General features: G+C 42.9%; 2 protein-coding genes across 2 annotated transcripts in view; one reads left to right on the top strand and one right to left on the bottom strand.

The window, feature by feature from the left end:
• Positions 1-1,787: 1,787 nt before the first annotated feature.
• LOC139339502 (alpha/beta hydrolase domain-containing protein 17A-like) lies at positions 1,788-7,769 on the bottom strand. The gene is made up of 6 exons (XM_070975155.1): positions 7,584-7,769; positions 6,691-6,776; positions 5,721-6,214; positions 5,269-5,463; positions 4,147-4,326; positions 1,788-3,356 (listed from the first exon to the last, which is right to left on the bottom strand). Exons 3-6 carry the CDS (start codon positions 6,209-6,211, stop codon positions 3,131-3,133), a joined length of 1,092 nt encoding a protein of 363 aa, XP_070831256.1. The 5' UTR covers positions 6,212-6,214; positions 6,691-6,776; positions 7,584-7,769; the 3' UTR covers positions 1,788-3,130.
• A 1,389-nt stretch (positions 7,770-9,158) lies between these two features.
• The window catches only part of LOC139338876 (semaphorin-6B-like), a 32,371-nt gene continuing 23,689 nt past the window's right edge, over positions 9,159-17,840 (top strand). Inside the window, exon 1 of the mRNA XM_070974201.1 lies at positions 9,159-9,755. The gene's annotated coding sequence lies outside the window, so the exon portion shown is untranslated. The remainder of the gene's footprint in view (positions 9,756-17,840) is intronic.

The following is a 17,840-nucleotide window of genomic DNA, read 5'->3' as shown; positions in this document are numbered from 1 at the left end:
CCCCTTCAATAAACATTCAGGGCCAGAGGATACAATATACGTCAACCATAGTGGTGCATCAATAAAACGGCAAGTTTCCAGCCCGTTTCTTGAACCCCATCATGAAAGAAAAGTGGATCCAGTGGTTTCCCTGATAACACGACCTGTCCAGGAGAAACTGAGGCCTACTTCTAATTTCAGAGAGACGCGACAAGTCTCTCGAATTCTTCTGACAGCTCAGATCCCTGGTTCAAGATGGTAACAGATGTCCATGATTTAAGAGACACGAAGCACAGGATGAGAATGGAAAGATTCCCCGTTGGAAGGGATGACAGAGAGCGAGTGGTGTTCAGTAATCTTTCCACTGCTTACCAAGCCCCACTTGTACTCCCAAAATGGAGTAATCAGATCAGTGCTAGTTCAGTAAATGTTCCCTTATTTAAAAAACAAACAAACAAACAAACAAAAAAAAACAACGCAGCTACTATCACTGAAACTGATGAGTCTTCCATGGAGCAGACACCTTGTGTAGATCTGAAATATGGTGCTAGCATGCAACCATAAAACCAGCTCTTGTACTTTTTCAGGTCTACGCACGGGGCCTGGAACTACTTATTCGAATGTGATGTTAGTATCCATAATGCTGGCCTGTAGAAGACAGTCAATAATAATGAAGACACACAAACTTACATTTTATACCCTTATTACACTTTGGATGCTTTGTACAATAGTGCTGAACTTAAGACCTGCTTTTGTCATGCTTGATCTGATATATATAAATGTGTAAATATACTGTGTATTACAGTACATGTATTACGTGTCTGTGCATGTGTATGTTGTGTTTGAATGTATGTGTATGTGTGATGATGTGCAAAGGTGTGTGTGTTTGTGTGGTGGAACCTGCACCACACCAACAGTGAGAGGCTCAAATATGGCTTGTGTCAGACATGAAGCGTGCTGCCACCCATAAGAGAGCTCCTGTACATTTAGGGCCGCCACAGAGGTTAAACAGAGCTAGTAGGCATGATGTCCCGTCCTGGCACCCGATCTGAATCACATTGTTAGTCACGACGTCAACACGCATGGTTCTGAGACGCAAAATCCATGGCCCTACACTACGTCAAACACGTTCAGATTAATTACATCAAGACAAAAACATCAGAAAAAAAATGTGCTGAGGATAATTGAGAACAGGGGGCGGACTAGCTGTGGTAATGAGAGCTACTGGAACAACACCTGGAAAATGAACTGTGCTGTAAGACTACACGTTCAATCAATATTACACAAAAGAGATTCTGATGAAGCAAAAAGACTTTTCTGGATAAAACGGACATGATCCTCATTAGTTTGGTGAACTGAGCAGCTACTTTGTCTGTTTCTACCTTTAGAGCCTCCGAATCCTGCCAGAGCATCAAGCTCCAAGAAAGCATGTTCACCAGAAGAGACAAATTACTCACAGACCTCCTCAACAGCTGCACTTCAGACAGTTGCATATTTAGGAAACACACTTATTCACTTTCTTAAAGGTTAGAGAGAAGAATGACTCCTCTCTCAAGCCTTCATGTGCAATACTAAACCACAGCCAGCAGCTGGTTAGCTTAGCTTACCATAAAGACTGGAAACAGAGGGAAACAGCTTGCCTGGCTCTGCACAAACGTAACAAAATCCACCTGCTAGAACCTCTAAAGTTCCCAAAAATATCCCAGGAAATATCCTGTATGGGTGCAGTCACTTCTGGATGAGAGCTCGTCTAACTCTCAGCAAAAGAGCAAATAAGCGCATTTTCAAATATGTCAAACTACTCCTTTAAATCTGCCTTATTCCTGCTGTTCCCAAGCCAGTGCAGCCTGCCCAACACTTCAGTAAATACTGAAGGATTACACACTGTGTAGAGCCAACTGGTCTAATGTGACATGAAAATAACTAAGTAGAACTGCACTTCTACAGCTGTTCTATTGATGCCAAAGAAATGTCCACATGAACAGAGATGTGGCTCTCAAAGGCCTGTTTCCATTTCAACCACACAATCATTCTTGATCACAAATATGTAGGACTGGATGGGAAAAAGCAATACAGGGAAATCAAGATAATTCCCTGTAAGTTGCGCCTGCAATTCTGTGGACAGTAAAAGGCTAAAGCTACAGCACAGCCAGGAAATGAAGTGGAAGCCGGCCATTCTGTGATCTTATCAGAGTCAAATATGAAGGAAAGTATGAGATACCCAACAGCCATTCGAGCTATGACAGTATTCCAGACTAGTCCTTGTTCATCCACCATAACTGACACCAAAGGAAAGGAGATGGACCCCCAAACCACACAGATAAAGTAGGTTATTGTTAGCTGGACAACTTGGGAAATGCCCTGGCAGTCAGATGGATGTCCATTAACAGGTAAACAGGGAGTGGAAGGGGGGGGGTGCGGTACATGCTTGACCAGTGTTTGTCCACCGGTGAGAGAACTGGTCAAGCTGTGGAGGTATTCTTCATACATACACGCAAAAAAAGACAACAAACAAACAAAAAAAACATCAATATTGATAAGTCTCCATAAGCCTCCTCCACTTGCAGCTGTCCAAGTCATCAGGATGTCCTTCATTTCTTTCAGCAATGCCTCGCTCACACACACACTCACACACATAGGAACATGTGCACACATTATTCAGGTGTCACAGGTTCAGATATGAATATACACAACACTTGCATCCATGACTCATACGTTCACTGACATACTTTAAAACTACATCTGTGTGCCTTTTAACACAGAGCACGTTGTTAGTACTTCTTAGTTCATGTGAGTGACCCATTTTAAAGCTGCAATTCAGAACGTTTCCCACGTTAAAAACTGTATCTGTGAAGCTGTAGAATCTCGTTTCTTGGTTTTAGTGTTTCACCGCACTCCACCACACAGATGGGTGATGTATTAGAAACGGTTCTCACCTTTAAAACAGGAAATTATTCTAACAAACGTTGTGTTGAAAAGTAACCTAAAGGTGTGCTGCTTGAAAGACACACAGATGTGACAAAAATCACACATCCTTTTTAAGTCAATTTCTCACTCATACTTTAGTAACATGCCGACGTCCTCACTTACACGCACACACACTCGCGCACAGTTTCATTCATACGAACACAGAGAGGCTGTTGTGTGTTTCTCAGGCATGCTGTGCAGCCAGGTCCTGGTTGATGAAGCGCCGTAGCCTCTCCAGGTACTGACTGTAAAGCTCAATGTCGTTGTGACCGGCACCTTCCACCCAGAGGGGCTCCACAGCCTTGGGACAGCGCTCAAACAGGGCGAGGCCGTGAGAGAAGTCGATCACCTCGTCCTCTGTACCGTGGATGATGAGCACTGGAGATGGGATCTTTGACACTTTCTCTATGCTGGAAGAAAAAATGATGGAGGCTATTAATGCACCAGGCAACTAGGTAGTTTCCATCTGTTTGGCCAACAACAGCAAATAATGACAATGTGCATTTCAGTCAACATATTTGAGATACATTAAAGTGAATGACACCTAAAACCTGTCTTTTGGGAACAGTGGACGCAGTCAGCTCTGCTTGATTATAATGGTTTCCAAAACAGATCCGCTTTCATTGCTGTCCATCTAAATGCTAATTATGTTACTAACAATCACTGTTAAATCAAGATACGGTTAAATACACCACAGTGCACTATAAGCATCTATCATGATATTGTAAAACTTATCAGAAATTTCATTAAGATGCCATTTAAACCTAAAATAAATTGTGTTTGTGGCAAATCCAGCAAAGGAAATATCTGACAAATGAAGGTACTTCATCACATTTGCAGCAAAATATGGACTACAGGAAGAGTAGTTGTTGCCAAGGTAACAACCAATGGGGATCCACATAAAAAATAAACAATAACATCTTGTAAACTCATTAAATGAGGTACAACATTGCTCACAGTGGTCTAATTTAACCAGAGATATTAAAGGGGTGAAGAAAATCGATAGAAATGGTAGGAAAAATCTGACAGTAGACAAATTTCTATCATCTCACAATGTATCTCACATCACCCAAACTTACTCATTTAACAGTCATTTCTGTCCAGCCTGACTCACAATAAGTGCATTCTTGTGAAGAATATCGTATTTAAATGACAGCACAGAAAATAAAACTAAAACAGGTTTTCTGTTGAGGAACTCACTTCGGGAAGGCATCAAAGCAGTATGTTTTCTTGGTGTCAGGGAAAGCCACTCTCATGCCAGAGGTGAGAGGAGAGTGGAGGACCACAGCAGCGCACTCAAACCGTGAGGCCAAGTCTACTGTGGGCACCGTGCCGATGCTCTGTCCGTACAGGATGATATTCTCAGGGCTGATGCCATACCTGAGACAACACACACACACACACACACACACACACACACACACACACACACACACACACACACACACACACACACACACACACACACACACACACACACACACACACACACACACACACACACACACACACACACACACACACACACACGTCAGATAAGAATATCAGAATAAGATCCATTTCATTCTGCAAATATGCAGAGGGAGTACTGTGCAGTGTACAAGTGTTTATTAATTCCATATGCAGATTAGTGTGATTCAGTTACTGTTTCAAACCAACAAACAAGAACTATCAGTGCGTTTCATGTTAATAATAGACAAAGCTTGAAAGAGAACATCATAAGCAAAGAGCATGACACTTCACTTGCCCATGGCTGCAAAGCCAAAGAAAAGAAGTAAAATGGAACATTATTACCAGCCAGTATTTACACCAATGCAGCATAAATACCTTGTTTAAAAAGTGTCTTAAGGACAGAATCAGGGAGTGAAAATGGTTGTTGTCTTATGTCTTTTAATAGTAATTTTTCAGTGGCCTCAAAGTTCCTCTGTGTTGCACTTGGGAATGTAAGTTTCTGCTAACAGTAGGCTCATTAACCATGCTGGACGCAGATAAACAGGAGGAATGTTTTTCAGAATTTTACACGCTGCCACTTCATGCGGAGCACAGTATGTGACAGCCAATCACCAGCCTGTTTGATACAGAGCCATTGTTTAGCTTTGATTTGACTGGCTGATGGTAACAGAGAGAGTACCGTGGTCAGCAGGGACAGAATTTTTGTATAACTGAGCCAACCAAATGCTACTTTGACAAAGTTACTGGCCAGTGATGTGAGTGACGCTCACTGATTTATCTACTGAAGACACTTTAGCTGGCATTTGGTGCTTGTTGGCTGTTCATTTCGGACCCTGTGGGAATGGGAATGGACAGTTTCTGCCTGCTTACCGGGAGCGAAGGGCATGCCAGGCAGCGTCAATGTCAGCGTAAAGGTTCTTCTCAGAGGGCTTGCCAGTGCTAACACCGTAGCCTGAGTAATCATAGGAAAAGATGTTGCAGTTGATGCGCGTGCCTAAACCGATGTAGAAGCTGCTCATCTGACCCAGGTCTACTGCATTGCCATGGGAAAACAACACTGTGAACCTGAGAGGCAAAGGACGAAGAAGAAAAAGGAAGTTAAGAAGCAGGCTGAGGCTAAACAAGGACACTGCTGTCCCGGAAAGCCCACAGTTGATGGGATACATTTGTATGACAGAGAAAAATACAGATGTTTTTGGATCTAACAAAAGAAAAGCAAGCTGTCCTACTTAAAGAACAGGACAATCACAGAGATACAGGGTTGTGATGTGTGTGCAGGCACGTTCACTCTTGAGGCGCTCAGGGGGTGGTGTGTGTCTCACCTGGCATTGGGGGCACATCGGATGTACATGCACCCCACCCTGTTCCCTCGGCTGGATCTGGTCAGGAATACGTCCGTCACATCCAGCTCTCTCTGTGAATATTGGAACTCTGCTCTCTCTGTGAGATGAAGCTTCCACCTGCCCTCAGCCCCACTGGTACCACCGCTGCTGCTGCTGCTGCTGCCGCCACCACCACCTCCTCCTCCGCCTCCTCCTCCACCACCACCACCTCCTCCACCAACACCTCCGACTCCTCTGTCACTTCCACTCCCAGTGTTGAGCCGGGAACGCAGTCCTGGGGCTCCAAGAGAAGGCACAGCAGCCCCAGAGCTGGATCCAGGAGCAGTTCCAGCTCCAGGAACTGGATCTGGGTCAGGGAGAAGGGCATAGGTGGGCTCTGGAGGGAGGAAAGCCAGTTTGGCTGCAATGCGGCTGGGGCAAGGGGGGCAGCAGAACAGGCAGCATAGCTCTCGTATGGACAGACCGTTCATCTTCTGGTAGAAAAATAAACATGGTAGGTGGAGTAATTAAAAGGCTGAGAGACAGTAAGAAAAGCATGCAAGAAGCAAAGCCTTTCAACTCTGATTCACAACACTGTCATCAGAAAATGTTACATTTTAATGAAATATAACATCAGGTTTATTAAGCTTCAGGGAAAATGAGCAGCAGCACTACATCACAGAGGCAAAGGCCACATATTCAATCAATGAGGTGAATTTTCAAATTATCATCTAGTAACAACATTGATTACAATATGTTATGTGTCAGGATATGCAGGCTAAGCAGGTGATTCATTCCTCCATCATACCCCATGTTTGCAGTTATTAATCAGAGAAAAATGCTGCAAAACTGTGGGGCAAAAAAGTTTTTTACATGTTTGGAAAAGAAGAGATTAACATCAATTCACCTCTTCCTCCCCTAACCAATTTCCTGGGGGGAGCCCTGCACAGCTATCCTGTAATAAACGTACCTGGATTCAGAAATCCCTGGGTCTTGAAATGAGCTGGCACACAACGGTGCCAAGGTTTTCTGATCTAGTCACTTAGCCAGCTGGATCTGGATAAAAAGAAATGGTAACATCTTAAAATGGCTTGACATCACGTGGCAACATCCTGTACATGACAACTTATAGCCACAAAGGATAGACCATAAACTTGGCATGGTCCTGTAATGTAGCTCTTCCAGAGCCTTCACGCACTGATATTAAGTGTCATGATAAATATGCTGTGCTATCATTCTTGCTTTCTAAAATATAGTTGTTGGAACACATAACATTATACAGTTACTGGACAAAGAGCAAATGGTAACCTGACATCATAGCTATGAGAAAGAGATTACGTTGATTCAAAGATAAAATACAACCAGGACTCATTACATGGGTTCAAACGTCAGTTGTTATTGTCATCATTTTACAGCGCCTGTGTCTAACTAACTAGCGTTTAATAGGGCGAAAGTTATATGCATTTATCCATGTACTGAGGCTGCAAAAATCTCACTGAGGGATTAAAGTGATTCAGATGCCCTGATGTGATCGTGGACACTGGTGACTAATTACAACACCCCCTCAACACAGAGCGACAGGGAGCGACTGATATGCTAATGGAGGCTACATGGTTAACAACGATATTAACCTCTAACGTTAGCCAGTGATGTGGGCGCACAATAGGAGCAGTATATTGACATAACATACATTCAACTGGAAAGGCAGACACGTAACACGTCGCTGCTGTTATCGGATATTACTCACGGAACAGATTAATGCCAGCAAACAGTCAAAATTATCATCACTTACCGTTAGCAAGGCAACAAGCTAGCGGCGGCGGCTAGCCCGCTACCTCGCTAGCCTAAAAGCTAGCTACTTACCGATTCACAGTAAGGTTAGGTTGGCAGGCAGGCTGGTGTGCCCCTCAATGTACACAGAAGCAGCACACGACTCCGAAGATCCCGCTTGTGTCTTGACATGGATGTTTTTACTCAAGTGTACTGACAGTTATCGGTGGCTAGCTAGCTGAAATTCATGGCAACCAGATTTTTTTTTTTTTTCTACTACTGTCCGACCAAAGGCGGAAGTGACGCAATGGTCTGGTCCATTTCAAAACTTCATTACAATATGTCTTGATATAATTTATCATCATCACATATCGCGTGTATATTTGAACACTTTAAGGCTTCACAACATTTCACAGTTTTGATTCCATCAAGGTTATTACAGCTTATAATATAATACTTATTGTAGGTAAAATAGGCTTTTCTTATGCTTTTATTTTATGAATTCATTAGATTGTAGTCTGTCGTTAAACATCAAACATACATCATCTTTTTCAAATATTAACAAACCCGAGGGAGAAAACGCAAAAAAAACTAAAAGAGAGAGAGAGAGGGAGAGAGAGAGAGAGAGAGAGAGAGAGAGAGAGAGAGAGCATATTCAATCCAATACGGGAAACCGTAAAATAAAAAAAATAAAATGAGCCTATAGCACAAAAATTGTGCGTCTAAATGTTTAAAACCCAGTTCAAATCCAGATTTAGTGGTGGAAGAAGCATTCAGTATCCCTTTCTCAAATAAAAAGCAATACCTCAATGAAATCAAAATAAGGCCCTGCTTTCCAAATCTTAATTAAAAGTGTAGAAGTCTTATCAGAAAAATGTCATTGTGTAAAAATGTGTTCCTACTCGGTGTTGTATTATTAAAGATTCTATTATTTGATTAATACTACTGATGATAAACAACATTTAATATTATAGCTGGTGAAGTGGGAGTCAGTTTTAATTACTTCATATACTGCTGGGCAAAAACTCTCAAACGCATCATATTTTTCAACAGTTCATTATTCAAATCTAAAAATGTAGCAGAGCAAAAGGTACTATGTTATCCCCTGAAATGTAGAGGAGAAGTAGAACTATTAAGCAATTATTAAGAAAAGTACTTGTACTAATAAATGGCTAATGTGTATGTGCACATAGTTTGCAAGATGCGTTCACACCAGTATCTTAAATGCACTGGTGACACTATTTTCAGCAGTGATCCAAACCTCTTCCTGTTCAATATTTGATCATTTTCCTTAAGAGTGCTGTTGTGTTTCTTTATCTTTAAAACTTTTCTTTTTAAGCTCATACGTTCTGTCAGCGTTGTAGTGATGATCTCTGATTCATTTTTCTAGATTTTTTGTATTTATTGCAATATGCTTCCCATATTACTCCCTTACGCCGCTTTCTGCATAATTTATGCATTTTAAACTTACAACTTTCCTGAACATCAAAGACATATTTCAATAATGGCTTGACACAGACTGTGTCTTGTGTGTGTGTGTGTGTGTGTGTGTGTGTGTGTGTGTGTGTGTGTGTGTGTGTGTGTGTGTGTGAGAGAGAGAGAGAGAGAGAGAGAGAGAGAGAGAGAGAGAGAGAGAGAGAGAGAGAGAGAGAGAGAGAGAGATCCTCCATTCATCATTGATCCACTGCAGGACTGTGTTTCAGGGGGTGTGAATTATGGGCCCCTGCTGTCACTGTGACTGCTCTGCGTTGGACATTTCACCTCGCCACTGTAAATTTAAAAAGGAGATTGCATTTTGCTGACTACTGATTTCAAAGCCGTAGCTTGACCAAGTGCAGACAACTGGCCGGTCCCCCTAACAGAGGACTTAATACAGTCCGCAATTGGAGGCTTTGGGATTTTGCAGGGGTCTGAATAAGGCAACCGGGTAAGACGACGTATTCTGGACCACAGAAAACCTCAGTAGGTTACCGTTTCCACACACGGACTCTTCCTCTCCAGTGTAGAAAAAAGGCGTTTTGTAGTTGACTGGGCGTTTTGGACGCGCTCGGTAAACGGTGATGCTACGGCGACGCGCAGGAACCGTAGAGGGAAGAGACAGGTGAGGTGCGGCTGAGGAGCTGCCGTTATTTCACAGAGACTGTGGATACCGAGAGCCGTGGTATCCATCACCCCTTTTCTCCACAGAGAGGAAGAAAAGCGACCGGAGAAGGCGAGTTGGCGACTGGCACCTGCCTCCGCCTCCCTACCTGGCCATCTGGTGCGGTGAGTGTGCCAAATGGTGGGATTGAGAGATGGATATGTGCGAGGGAGACGGGGGGGTGGACGGGATGAACAGGTATATACAGCATGTGCGCATTTTTTTTTTTTACAGCCACCACCAAGCGCGATGCTGCATTATTAGGCTTCTCCTCCGGGTGAGCCAGTAGGTGTCTGTTTGGCATCGCCTGGACCTTTGTGGACACGAACTGCTCTTTGTGTCTGCTGCAACTTTGACGCTTTTTTATTTGCATGTCTTCGTTGCATATCATTGCTCTTTCACGTGTTGCACAGAATCTTACCGCGCTGATTCTGTCATGTATAGGTTTGAAGTGATGTCTCAGCAAAAAAGAGCTCGCAATACTTGCACATAAAAACGCGGCATCGCAAGGACGAGCACAAAGCGTGAGTGAAATTCTTATTTAGATCACGACCCCGATGACAGGTCGTGATTTAAGCCTTATTGCTTTTAAATGTTTTACTTCATTCGTGCTGCTTTATTACATGTTTGCTTAAGGGTTCCCGTGAGAGTAAAGGTCACATGTGATGATTTGGAAGCCCATAAAGTCAATTATGTCATCACTCATTCACATTAGAGAAACAGGAGTGGCATGACAGACGGGCTGAGCACGCTATTTTGTGGTATTGAAATTTAAGATGGCTATTAGTAATTTAGGCATAGATACCTAATATCAGCCCCTCTCTCAGCATTTTTCTTGTAAATACAGATTTAAAGATGACAAAACCTGGAGAATACTCCAGAGAGAGCTCTTAAGTATAGCCTTTGTCTGAAATGTGTCTTGCACACTTACAATAACTTGTCAACTAAATTACCTATAACCACACTGCACATGGCCCAAGTTAAAAGCTCACTCTCTGCTGTCCCAGTTCTTACTTAAGTTATTTAGTAGTTACATGTGATTTATTGTTTACAACTTCATCCTTCACACTAAAAGCTATCAAGTTCCACAGAAGGACTATAACAGCTCCCAGCTGCTGCTGTTTGTGTTTCTGTGTGAGTTGAAAGGCAAAAAGAGATGGCTGGAGACAAAAAAAAATAGAAGGAGGAGGAGGGTGAGGAGGAGAGGGAGAGACAGAAACACAGACAGACAGATTGGGGATACAAAGGATAAAGTGTGGCAGATAGCAATCTGGCATATAGGCTACAGCGGGGGATAGGCAGAGGCTGTAAAAGACAGAACAAGAAATGATGGAGCAGAGAGCTCGCAGAGTGAACGAGCGTTGAGGGAGAGGGGCTGCAGACAGCAGTCTGAGCGTGTGTGAATGGTCTCCCTGTTATCCCTGCTGCCCACACAGACAGCCACACAGCAGCCGCGTGAGCAGGTGCTAACCCCACCACACAGCAACCGCAGGGAACAACAGGTGCAGCCACTGTTTCCTTCAGCCTCCCTTTGGAAGGCAGTCTAACACCCGCCCATCCCGAACATACAGCAATCCCAAAGCCTTCTCACACCAAAACACCCACAGCCTGTCCTGAAGGGAACCGAATGGATACATCAGTCTACACCGAGAAAAATAGCACACAAAGGCCAGGCTTGAGTAATTCAATTAGAAAATTAATTATTCCGCAAACAAAGTTGGAACCACTTGAAGCAAAAAGGCAGAGCAGGCTGTAGGTAAAAGCAATCTAAGAGAGCTTCAGGGCGAGACAACTGCCCACAGGGACATTTAATGAGCTCTATTGATCACATAGGACCCTATTCAATCACACATGCTAAGCTGAAAACAGGGCATCTCAAGCATGGAAAAAAAAAAATTTGATTGGATTGCAGCATAATACAGCCTACCCACAAAGAGAGGAACTCAACGGCAGATTAGTATGTTGGGGTTGCTAAGGAGCAAGTTTTCTAGAAATGTGTAGAATGACTGTCTGAGATCTGCTGTGTGTGTGTGTGTGTGTGTGTGTGTGTGTGTGTGTGTGTGTGTGTGTGTGTGTCTTTGTGTGTGTTAAATAGAGTGAGAAGAAACAGACAAGATGTTGGAAAGAGAGATGTTACCTAACAGCTTCTCTGTTCCTATCGCCAAGAGAATACGTCAAGCATTCGGCGACAAATCGCTTCTCTTTACCTCTGGTACAGAGAGGAACACTGACTGACTCACACACTCCTGGATTTTAACACTGTGGGGCTCGAAGCTGCCACTAAACCTTCAATTTTCTATTTCCACTTCATATGAAACAATGGGATGGATTTGCTTCTCTCAACCAGGACACTGTTTGAAAGCAACCAGAGGCATTTTTTTTTTTTAAATTTGATGCCTTTCTTTAAATTTTTGTCAATCATTTTAACTTACAGTCACTGTAGACTTCCTTGTTTTCAGAGCCTGGAAATACCTCCCACTCAATGCTTATGTACGAAGGAATGTTAATGCATGCTTTTTTACTGTTTAGATGAACTTTAAGTAACTTTCAAAACTTGCTATATCAACTCCCATCTGCCCTAAAGTAAGCAGCTCTCTGTGCATCAAAAAGTAGACCGGATTATTCTCTAATCTGGTCACAGAATAAAGCAAAGTTATGATTAGTGTCAAGAGATTGGAAGGAATGCTTATGTTCCTCAAAAGCAGCCAGTCACAGTATATTTTCAAGTTCCAGTTTCACGCAGAGCGCAGTGTTTATCTGGCGGTGGGGTTTGGTGGGATTCTTTAGAGCAAAATCAACACTTGAAAATGGTGCTGAAGTCCACAGACCTCCAGGCAATGAGATCTGAAGGAATCTGACTGGGCAGGCATCTGCTGGGTGACCTGTTCCAGCAGGGTCCTCAGAGTGTGGACCTCAGGGAGTCATTGTGCAGGATTATGAGGGCCAGAGGGTCAGGAGTCACGCAGGCATACTTTCTTTACATGTCAGAAACTCGCTCTTATCCTGATACAGGTATTTAAAATAAACTCCCTTATTGAAAATACTCTCTGTGTTCATGTGAGAAGCTTTCAGGAGCCTAACTGGGCTTTTCCGACAAGTCCCTCCAGATGTTTGAAAAGGAGAGGAGCAAGGTAATAGGTAGAACACAAGCCGAGGAGCTTTATGACTTTACTGTAAGATGTCCATGGTGTCATAAACTGTACGCCGCAAGATAAATCATGTTCAGGTGGCCATGGTGGCTGCACCAGGAGGGTTTGGCTGCTGTATCAGCCACATGTACACCATATTGATGCCTTGCAGTTGTTTTTATTGTAAAAACCCTTTATATATTTTACAGTGGCCATGCATCTTCAGTTTTATGACTCCGTCTTCGCTGACTCCTCCCCTGAGGGGCAGCCTGTTCTTCATGAATCTCTGTGCACATTTTGCTGTCTCTTCACATGCTATAACATGCTAACATGTGCGTTCATTTTGCAGTGCGTTGTTCACTCTCTTCGCATTCAGCCAAAATTGCCAGTTTAACTGCCGGGCAATTTTGGTTGCGAGTGATATTGCAGCTGTTTCAACTTAGAAATATAAAGGTAGCGTAATCTCTTACCGTCTGTGATCTCATTTCCATCGCGAAATTGCGAAGGGAGAAAATGACCGTCCACTTCATGCTTTCACTGAGGCACTCACACACATCTCACACACACACAAACAAAATAAGCAAATAACAAAGTAACCTTTTCTCAAATGCCACCACTAAGGCACTTGACTTTTTAGTTCTTTGCAGAAAATTCAATTTTTTTTTTCAATTCGATATTCCCTTATTAGTCCCGCAAGGGGAAATTCCAGAATGAATGAATGGAGGTATATATATTTCTCGGGTGCTTGGTCTATCTTCTCATATTTTCTGCTTTTGTTGTCCAACAAATTCAGTGCAGGCCTAAGCCAATGGCGGGCTTTAGTTATGGCAGCTTAGCCACAAGGATTTGGAGGACTTTTTTACTGGGAGATAAAGGCGCATCCGAGTCCTTTGTCTCCCAGCTACTCAAGCTGTTTTTGTAGCCTGATGAAGCTTTGTTATGGCTAATCTTTCTCCTTCCTTCATCCTGTCCTCTCCCACACCCATCCCTTCTTTGCAACAAACACAACTTTTCTCTTTTAATTATGTCTTTTCATCTGGGGCCCAGTCACAACTGAGAGGAGAGGAGAAGAAACACAATTATACCTGCGAGGTGGAGAGAAAGCTCTCAGGGGAGGTGTTGTCTCTGCTTATGGGCGTGTAAGCTGTAGGTGTGTGTCTGTACGCGCATGCATCATGTGCACGTGTGCACATGTCAATCCACAAACTGGTTCGTTGGCATTTTGATGTCTGTTGTGTGCAGACCACCTATTGTGAGCTGTGATCCTCTTAGCAGGCTTCTGCCAAAAGAGCTATATTTACCCTTACTGGTGATCACAGCACACAAAGAACAACGCAACGAGAATATGAGCTACCTTTCAGCCTGCGCCTCCCTCTACGCCAGCACAAGAGAAGCCACTAAAAGCGTATGAGATATATGGTAATGGCTGCCACGTTGAGACATTAGCACAGCCTATTTAGCATAGTCATTACTGAAGTAGAAAAATGAAATGGCAGGGAGATGTTGGGCTGTGGTCAGTAAAATATAAAAAGCAACAAAACCAAAAATATAACAAGAAGATGGCTGGTGTGTTAATATGAAAAAAAAAATAATCAAGCATTAAGATGATTCATCTTTGCAATGTATATTAGAAAATGACCAAGGTTTGCTTAAGACATGCTTAAGCAGAATGAAAGATGCTCCCTCCAGACAGATGTCATGGACTACCCTGCACGATACAAAGTGAACCGTTAACACTGTGACAAAACAGAATAACAGCATTAAAAACAGGTCCAATTAAAAACCAATGTCCCCGTTGTGTAATTATCTTCATCTTCACTGCTGTCGTACGTACCGGAGTGTGCGTGTGCTTGACTCTATGCTCATAGTGTGTGTCTGAGTGCGTGCACTGCATACTCATGTGCTCGCCTCTAGCTCAGAGCTGTGCAGTGAATGTATATGTGCTTACTGCAGTCAAACTCTGGTTAGTAACGTTTGCCCTTGCTGCAGCTTTGTACAGCACCGTAAATCTACGTGTGTGTGTGTGTGTGTGTGTGTGTGTGTGTGTGTGTGTGTGTGTGTGTGTGTGCGTGTGTGTGCGTGTGTGTGCGTGCGTGTGTGTGTGTGCGTGTGTGTGCGTGTGTGTGTGTGCGTGTGTGTGCGTGTGTGTGTGTGTGTGTGTGTGTGGCTGTTGTTTTCAAGTGCGTTTCTGTGCATTTCTGTCTCAGTGCAGCACAGGAGAACATACATTACCTGTTTTTCTTACCCACATTTTATCATTTGCCAGTGTTTGATTGCTTTGCACCTGCAATTCTGAGTGTGTGTGTTTATCCCACTGTATGAACATGTCCATTAACCATAAGCTGAAAACCCACTGCATCCATAGGCTACTGTGTGTCTGTCACGAGCAGCAATTTGGCTTTAGGCAGAAGGCCTGATTGGGGAAGAAGTCTGAGGGGAGATGGAGCTCTCTCTGGCTAGACTCCAGCTCTGTCCATCCTGTTTTAATTACCTATGGCACTTACCCAGGGGAATATCTACTTTCCTCCCTGCCTTGGTATCTCCTTTTCTCTCTTCCTTCATCTCTCTTCTCTCTCTGTGCTACCATCTTCTCTTTTCATCATCCTTTCTTTCATTCACTCTCACCATCTCTCTCTTTCTGTCTTTCTTCCTCTTTTGTACACACACACAACCTAACAGGCAGCACACAGCTGCGTCAAAGGCCTATGCAGAGGTAACCTTTTCATTAGCATATAAATGACCCTGTAGATTGAATAGTATTTTAGGATATTTAACAGCAAAAGACAGATTCCCTTAACTCTGATTAGACCTGCTTTAAGGAGACAGGCAGCCACTTGAGGGAATATCACCTCCACCTTGATAAGATAAAGACTTGACACAGTGATTCCACTGCTGAAGAGAGCATGATTGTGTGTATGTGCATGGTTGGGTATGTGCGACAATGCATTTGCTCTTCCTTTTGTTTGTGTATGAATGCATGTGAACAGGTCTGTCTATCTGAATAAATATCTGTGTGTTCATTTCTCCTCACTCTGAAGAGAAATGAACCTCTACCGGTGCAGTAACCTGTTATGGGTGATTTCTAATACTACTAATAATTATTCCCACAGCAACCATTTTGAACTTGCATCAAACTCTGAAGCCCCAGCCGGCAATACCGGCATGCATATCACATTCACACCTACAGCATTGTGTGGATTTTCCAACTGAGCAAGTAATCTTTAAAATGTACTATCACTATGTGACATTAAAATTCTTATCATTTGGGGAGTCTACTAGAATAGGTTTGCATACTTTAATTTTCAAAAAATGCATTATTTTTCTCATACTGTGTATTGCTGCAGCACCTCTATTCACCCTCCATCTGAAACGCTCCATTTCACCTCCTGTTTCTTTAAGAGCCCGCTCCTGAAAACCCAGTCTGCTCTGATTGGTCAGCTCCCACAGACCTGAGCAGGCACTGCTGTAAGCACTGCTGTGTCTATGGTCAGCTCTGTCAGTGCTTTGAGTTTAGCTGCACTTCTTCTGTGAATGTCACCACAGTAACCACTTTTAACAAAAACTTCACCACCCCATGTGAGCAGGACTCTAATCCATATTAGCCTTGGTCTCACTGCTGCTAACGTTATAGCTTTATGGTCTGAGCAAGCTAGCTGCTGGGTGCTTATCAAAGTTGCACACTGTTACCAAGCAAACAAATTCCTGCATTTTGATTTATTTTTCACATGTAACCATGTCGTTATCTTCAGGGCATGTATAAATTCATTTACATACCAGAGCAATACATACGCACACACACAGTCTGTATTGCAATCAAGCTAACACTAGCCTTGTAGTATACTTTTCTGCACAAAGCAACATGAAAAATAAGTTAATTGCATCCAACCCACTACTCCTACACTTGTTTAGTTGGCTTTACACGAGGCTTAACATTTACACTGTTTCTCTTGATTGTCCCATCACCCAGGCCTCATTAGCCATGCAATATGCAAATTTCAACAGGCTAAACTACAAAATATACAGTAAAACGACATAAAACATGGCAAAACTTACAGCTGCCAAGTTTGAAGGGAGCAGGGTATTGATCAATCCTTGAACTTGAAAAAAATGCACAGTCCAGTCCAGTTTTATCAGCCGTTGTGGGGATATTTTCATCACATTTCCATCAAAAATAAACTTAATCCACTCAGCTTTTGTGTCCTCTGAGGCTGGGGGTCGATGTAGCGAGTTGCACTGGCCTGTACTGGTGGGAGTAGATGAAGACTTTTGTGTTGGGTTTTGCAGCCAACAGCAGAGAAATTGCCGTACTTTACTTATACTCTCCACATCTTCATACAGCGGTGGCAGACAGCGGGGTAGATTCACTTGGTTTTAGTGGGCGGGACGGTCACCGGTCACCTAGCTGGAGGTGTTGCTGTGTTACATACTGATGCAGACAATAACTTAAAAAGAAACAACGAAGAAAAGACTTCACTACAACAGATGTTTCAGGAGCAGTGTTTCCTGTGGGAGAGAATCGCTCCCTTTGGCACAGACTTTGTAACTTTGTAGAGCTTTTACATGCACAAAAAATCTAAATAACACACTAAAGGAAAGGGTAACCTGGCCTCTTTAAAGAAATACTTTCACCTTTTGGGAAATATGCTCATTCACTTTCAAATGGAAAGTCAGATGAGAACATTGATATCTAGAGTGATAACATTAGCAATCTTCTCATCCACCTCGACACCTCAAAGTAAAAAGCATTACAGTTGTGAGCGAATAATGTTGTCAGTATTAAAGACTGCTAGCCGGGTGAGCCAACTATTACATGGATCTTAAAAATTGAGCTTTTACACCTCTGGATTCTTTCGATTGGTGTGTTAGTCATACATCTTTCAACTGAGTGCCAGTCTGACCAATGCTGAAACCAGTGTGAAGTGCCCATATTTCTGCACAGTTGTCAAATGGGTTTTCCAAAACTCTTTACTGGAGTGAGACAGTTCCCAACTTCTACCTGAAATACAAGGTCAGCAGATATATTGCTATTTTCTGATTTCACCTTTCCAGCCATGTGTCTTTGTGATGAATAAAATAAAAAAA

Source organism: Chaetodon trifascialis, chromosome 11, assembly GCF_039877785.1.
Source record: "Chaetodon trifascialis isolate fChaTrf1 chromosome 11, fChaTrf1.hap1, whole genome shotgun sequence".
Lineage (NCBI taxonomy): Eukaryota > Metazoa > Chordata > Actinopteri > Chaetodontiformes > Chaetodontidae > Chaetodon > Chaetodon trifascialis.
Note: the sequence above shows the minus strand (reverse complement) of the source record. Positions and strands in the feature narration are given on the sequence as shown.

Coding starts and splice junctions, on each gene's coding strand:
- LOC139339502 (XM_070975155.1), bottom strand. CDS start 6,211: ATGAACGGTCTGTCCATACGAGAGCTATGCTGCCTGTTCTGCTGCCCC. Junction 4,327..5,268: donor TGGCATGCCCTTCGCTCCCG/GTAAGCAGGCAG, acceptor GTGTTGTCTCAG/GTATGGCATCAGCCCTGAGA. Junction 3,357..4,146: donor TGCTTTGATGCCTTCCCGAA/GTGAGTTCCTCA, acceptor TTTTTCTTCCAG/CATAGAGAAAGTGTCAAAGA.